Below are 6,117 nucleotides of genomic sequence, written 5' to 3' on the forward strand. Positions count from 1 at the left end.
TGTACGAGACATATACGAGATATGTATGACATATGTACCAGATATGTACGAGATATGTATGAGACATGTATGAGACATGTATGAGACATGTACGAGATATGTATGAGACATGTATGAGACATGTACGAGATATGTACGAGACATATACGAGATATGTATGACATATGTACCAGATATGTACGAGATATGTATGAGACATGTATGAGACATGTATGAGACATGTACGAGATATGTATGAGACATGTATGAGACATGTACGAGATATGTATGAGACATGTACGAGATATGTATGAGATATGTATAAGATATGTAAGAGATATATATTCAAACACTTTTAGCATTTGCTTTAGTCTGGCTGGAGTGCCAAATGGGTGGGGTTCAATTTTGGGGTTATTCCATTTGTTCATTTGCCTTAGACAAACTCAATCAAGCACAACAAAATATTTGAAATGATTTCAGATACTATTTCTGCTAGGTATGACATGCGACGATCACTGGGAGTCATCATTGGCAATAAATACATACACCATATATCCATACCATCATATTCCATACATACCAAGGTATGTCACTGGGTGTTCACGGGGAAAACTCCCATTGAAAAATATGTCTTTGACCTTAACTTCCTGGTTAGATAGCTACAGTCAGGGGAGGCTGGTGGAGGTAGAAATCAGAGGACGGGCTCATTGTAATGCATGGGACGGAATGAGGAATGGCATAAAACATGTGTGAAAAAAACAAAGATCTGAAAAACACCATCAAATGTTAAAACTGTATATACAGTATAATAGTCCTTAGGAATTCAAAATATCTGGGTATGAATCTGTATGACTTTTACTGTTAAAGGTCTCACAACATCCCCATTATAGTGCCTATGGCCTAGACTCTACAGTATCAGATAGACTAAAGATAAGGTTTCTAAAAAAAAATGTGACTATGGTCTTGTAATCTACTACATGTGACAAAATACCTCCTTTATGGAGGAAGACAATGCGTATAGATTTATGACACACCAGTGTTGGACTGAGAAAGCTTTTACCTGCGGAGATGATAAGCAGGCGACCCCTCCCAACTCTCTGTTATCGTTCAAATCATGGTTATAAAGTCCGTGAATAACGTCTTCTTTCACTCCTCCCTCGATCCCCCCAGGTGGTTGCAGGCTTCAGGTACCAGCTCAAGTTTGACATGAGGAAAAGCAACTGTTCCAAAACAGACTACACAGACGCAACCGACGAATGTCACCCAGATGCTAACGACGTGGTGAGATATAAGCTTGTTGTTCCACGATTTTTTTTTTGTTGTATTTTGTCAAATGATGAAGGATTCTACTTCTCTCGATTGAGAAGTAGTTGTATCAGATGTATGAGATTATATGTAAATACTGGTCTCTCTGATACCTATGTATGCTGTCTTTCTGCCTGTCTGTCTGTCCGCCTGTTTCCCTGCCTGTCTGTCTGCCTGTCTGTCTGCATGCCTCCCTGCATGCATGTACCTCCCTCCCTCCTGGCCTGTTTGCCTCCCTACCTCCCTACCTCCCTGCCTGCCTGCCTGCCTGCCTCCCTGTCTGTCTGTCTGTCCCCCTGTCTCCCTGCCTGCCTGCCTCCCTGTCTGTCTGTCTGTCTGTCTGTCTCCCTGCCTGCCTGTCTGCCTCCCTCCCTCCCTCCCTGCCTGGCTGTCTGTCTGTCTGTCTCCCTGTCTGCCTGTCTGTCTGTCTGTCTCCCTGCCTGCCTGTCTGTCTGTCTCCCTGCCTGCTGGCCTGTTTGCCTCCCTGCCTCCCTCCCTCCCTGTCTGTCTGTCTCCCTGCCTGTCTACCTCCCTCCCTCCCTATCTGTCTCCCTGCCTGCCTGTCTGTCTCCCTGCCTGCCTGTCTGTCTGTCTCCCTAGGAACTGGCTAACTGTAACTCCACGGTGGATGTTGCTCCTTGGAGACACGAGACTCCAGAGGCCAATGTGGAGTGTGAGGCTGGTCCCCTGCCTCCTACGGTGAGACACTACTCTCTGCCAACCGGACAGTCTACTTTATCTCTATATACCAGCCAGGGGAGGCTGGTGGAGGTAGAAATGGGAGGACGGGCTCATTGCAATGCATGGAATGGAATGAGGAATGGAATCAAACTTGTTCCAGTCCATGCATCACAATGGGCCCGTTTCCCAGTTTCTGCCTCTACGAACCTCTGGACACTATTATACTCTGTCTATATTACATCAGTGATGCTCTGACAATTACTGAGAATGTTATTCTACATTTAGAACACGTATTCAGCCTAGTCCTGGACCACGATTAAGGCTAATCCTGGACCTAGATTAATCCTAATCCTAGACTAAAATGCATATTTAACGGTAGAATCTTTAACATCTCATGCCATCTTATACTGCAGCAATGCAGTACACATATCAGGGGAGGCTGGTAGAGGTAGAAATTGGAAATTGGAAATTCTACCTCCACCAGCCTCGTCTGATCTGAATCTGGTAGAACAGTATGCTGCTGAGTGATGGTGGACTCTGACATGGAGGATCATCTCTCTCCTGTCCCAGCTCTTCAGCAGGAGGCGCCCCCCCGGCTGGTCTCCTTTGAGGAGCGTGGTCGACTTCAAGGTGCAGCCCAAAGCCCCGCCCACCACCGCCGCCGCACCCACGGCTGCAGCCAGCCCCACAGCCAAGGAGGGATCCTCCGAGGAGTCCAAGGAGAAGTCCACCCCCTCTGACAGTCCCATGCACTGCCCCACCAAACCATGGAAGCCGTTTGTCCCCCAGACCATCCCGATCCTGGTCGCAACTATGTCAGCACCAGCGGAGGACCCAACTTCGTCAGTAGCAGTGGAGGAAGGCTTTTTGGATACTGACATGCTGGGATAGGCGTAATCAGTGGGGGAAATGGGTTAGGGTTAGCTTCTGGACCCACTAGGGTTCCACTAGTGAATTTATTCCATTTTCACCATTTTCACCAGGAGGCAGATATTGTAGGACGGGCTCATTGTGATGCATGGAACGCAATGAGGTATGGCACCAAACACACAAGTTTCATATTCCAGTCCATGCATCACAATGAGCCTGTCCTCCGATTTCTACCTCTACCAGACTCCACTGAGTTTTACACGGGGTGTAACCTAGCAGTGTATTGGGATAGGTGTGTCTTGAGGCTTGTATGTGTTACAATAAGCACTAATGCTGGGTGGAGAAATCGCTATATAATCTTGCTTGAAATGATTTTAGATACTATTTGAAGCCAGGTCTGGTAGGTATAGGTTTCTCTGGGTTTAATGGAAAATAAATACCTACAGCATAACAAACTCATAATATAATAAACTCATAATAATGTCCCATACAACCCACGTATATTAATGGCAATTCCCAATTTTTTGAGAAATGTCTGGTAAAAGACCTTTGTGATAGCTGAATCTTACTTTTGTATTCTCACAAATTTGGCAAAGATCTGCATCTTGACTGTTTGATACTAAAAACAAATAAAAACATGTATTCACTTTTGCTGGGCTTTTTTTTGTTACATACAAACAACTAGACAACAAACTACCCACCAATGACACAATAATGTGTTGACCAGGGGAGGCTGGTGGAGGTAGAAATCGGAGGACGGGCTCATTGTAATGCATGGAACACAACCCCTGGTTGAAACATGCACAGTAGAACTTCAGTCAAGACACAACCCAGAGCAAATGTTTAACTGAGAGGAGTTTATTGTACATAGTCACATAAATACTCAAATAATCATTGTCAGTCTGGATACAAAGCAAGACTTAAACCGAGGAGCAAAATCAAACACAGAATATACTGTATATGAAACTGTTGGTTGAACTGGTGGTTAGAGGTTGAAATCTTACTGTTATTTAATTAGCGAGCAAACTCAGGCCAAACTGTCTCTACAGCTGCTTAGCAGAATGAATAAAACAATATTGGTATAATTTAAATCATCACTAATGCGGGTCGGTTGTGTAACAATACTTCTTGGCCTACTATACATTCATAGTAGTGTTTGGTGATAGTTATGATGACAAATATATGAAAAATATAATTTAATATATGTCAATAATAGGTTGAACTTGTCAGAGCAAGAGTACTGCATTGAATAAATAAGGGATGGAACCAGGGGAGGTTGGTGGAGGTAGAAATCGGAGGACGGGCTCATTGTGATGCGAGGAACGGAATGAGGAATGGTACCAAACACGTGTTTGATACGATTCCTCATTCCATTCCATACATTACAATTCCATTCCATGCATTACAATGAGCCCATCCTCCGATTTCTACCTCCACCAGCCTCCACCGGATGGAACGACAACAAACATTTCAGTCTAGCAAAGATGCCTCTTCTCCCTTGCTTTTAAACACCTCTCACACCCTTTACACAGAAACATGGGGCAGGAGAAATTTAGCTTTATTTTCTACAAAGTGTGCCCAAGTCAAAACACAGGTCAGAATCTCCAAATGTAGAGAGAGAGAGAGAGAGAGAGAGAGACTTGTATGACCAAAGGATTCGAACATTCACAATCTTTTTTTTTTTACGCTAACCTTCAGTGCTTATACGTATACCACACACGGCCATGACAGCTTTGTTCAACGTACATTTGTGGTTCAGAACGACATCATTTCAAGTAAAACATTTACAACCGAAGTGTGAAAGGTTCTTTTCTTTGCTTCTTTTTCTTACAAATGATGCTCTAAGGTTCTACAGCATCACAATGTCTTCCCAAGTGAAAAAGGTTTACAAAGAAGCATCATTTTGCCACATATGGAGACATTATGAATGGGCTGTTCAATGGGTCCTGCCCAAGAAAATCTGTAACCTGTACAGACCACACACACACACACACACACACACACACACACACTCTAACTAGTGAATACAACCGTGTAATGGATGGCTTATGAGGGGTGTCAGCCTAGAGGCTACTAAAGCATCTTCTCCATCTCACATAACAAAGGGATACAAGTTACAACTGGTTAATGTTGCTTCAAAAACATGCAAGTGAACTATCTACATGTACAGTGTCTTGTAGGACCAGAAGGCATTGTAAATGAAAAAAGTGCAAAACCCCTACCTGCATACTTCAGCTACTGCCAAAACCACCTCCACCAACCCACCCTGGTGGTCCTCTGTGGCTCAGTTGGTAGAGCATGGCGCTAACAATGCTTAGGTTGTGGGTTTGATTCCCGCTGGGACCATATATACTGAAATGTATGCTCTCACTGCAATGTAAGTCGCTTTGGATAAAAGCGTCAGCTAAATGGCATATGTTACATATTACCCCGGTTTTGGCAGCAGCTGAAGTACACAGGTAGGGGTTTTTGCACTTTCTACAATGAGCCTGTACTCTGATTTCTACCTCCAGCAGCCTCCACTGTGCCAAACCACGGACACCTGTCGGTCGGTTCACTGCACATGTAAATGTGTCTCATCGCACAGGAGGTTTCTCACATTCCTCAACAATGCATACGCAGTCCGGAAACACCACCAACGGCTTGAGACGATCATTCAAATCTCAACACTGGAATACGTTGTAAACCAAAACCCATCTATTTCCATTGTATTTCTAATAGCGGGCTGTTGGACTGACACGATCGCATGAAGTAGACGGTGTCTGCATCATGTGTATTAGAGGTGAAGACACATTGTGAAACATTGGAAAGACTGCTAGTGCCAACGGAGAAAAAAAAACAACAGACTTTTTCTGGGAAAAAGAAAGACGTTTCTTGGAGTTGGGATTCTGAAAATACTGAGCACACAGGCACACGATGTCCCTACTCACAGTATGCTTTCAAGCACAGTTTACAATCGAACCACCAAAGCCATCGCACCTCAAAAAAGAACAGCACAGCACTGTGAGTGAAAAAGGCAAAACTAAGAGTGACAGTGCTTTAGTCTTTCTATGGTACTGTATTTCCATGACAACAGCACAACCAATGGGAGCGATTGATTGACATAACATAAAAGGACGATAGACACTTAAAAAGTTTGGCTTTCAGAGAATCAAACGCAAAACGACAAACGATGACAGTGACTCTTTTTTTTCTTTCCCTATCTCAGTTTTGGACAAACCTGATCTAGACAGGTAGAATTGTCCAAAATATAAATCATTCTGTCTTTTCTTTCTCTCCAAA

The 6,117-nt window shown here is 43.7% G+C and overlaps 1 protein-coding gene across 1 annotated transcript in view; it reads left to right on the top strand.

Annotated features, from left to right (window-relative positions):
- Positions 1-2,856, top strand: part of kng1 (kininogen 1) — a gene marked incomplete at both ends in the record, with an annotated part of 6,355 nt that extends 3,499 nt beyond the window's left edge. The window contains 3 exons of the mRNA XM_083694765.1: positions 1,150-1,260; positions 1,885-1,983; positions 2,536-2,856. Of these exons, the coding sequence (XP_083550891.1) occupies positions 1,150-1,260; positions 1,885-1,983; positions 2,536-2,856 (531 nt within the window). The remainder of the gene's footprint in view (positions 1-1,149; positions 1,261-1,884; positions 1,984-2,535) is intronic.
- Positions 2,857-6,117: the final 3,261 nt, after the last annotated feature.

This window comes from Argentina silus (assembly GCF_951799395.1).
Source record: "Argentina silus genome assembly, chromosome: X".
Taxonomy (NCBI): domain Eukaryota; kingdom Metazoa; phylum Chordata; class Actinopteri; order Argentiniformes; family Argentinidae; genus Argentina; species Argentina silus.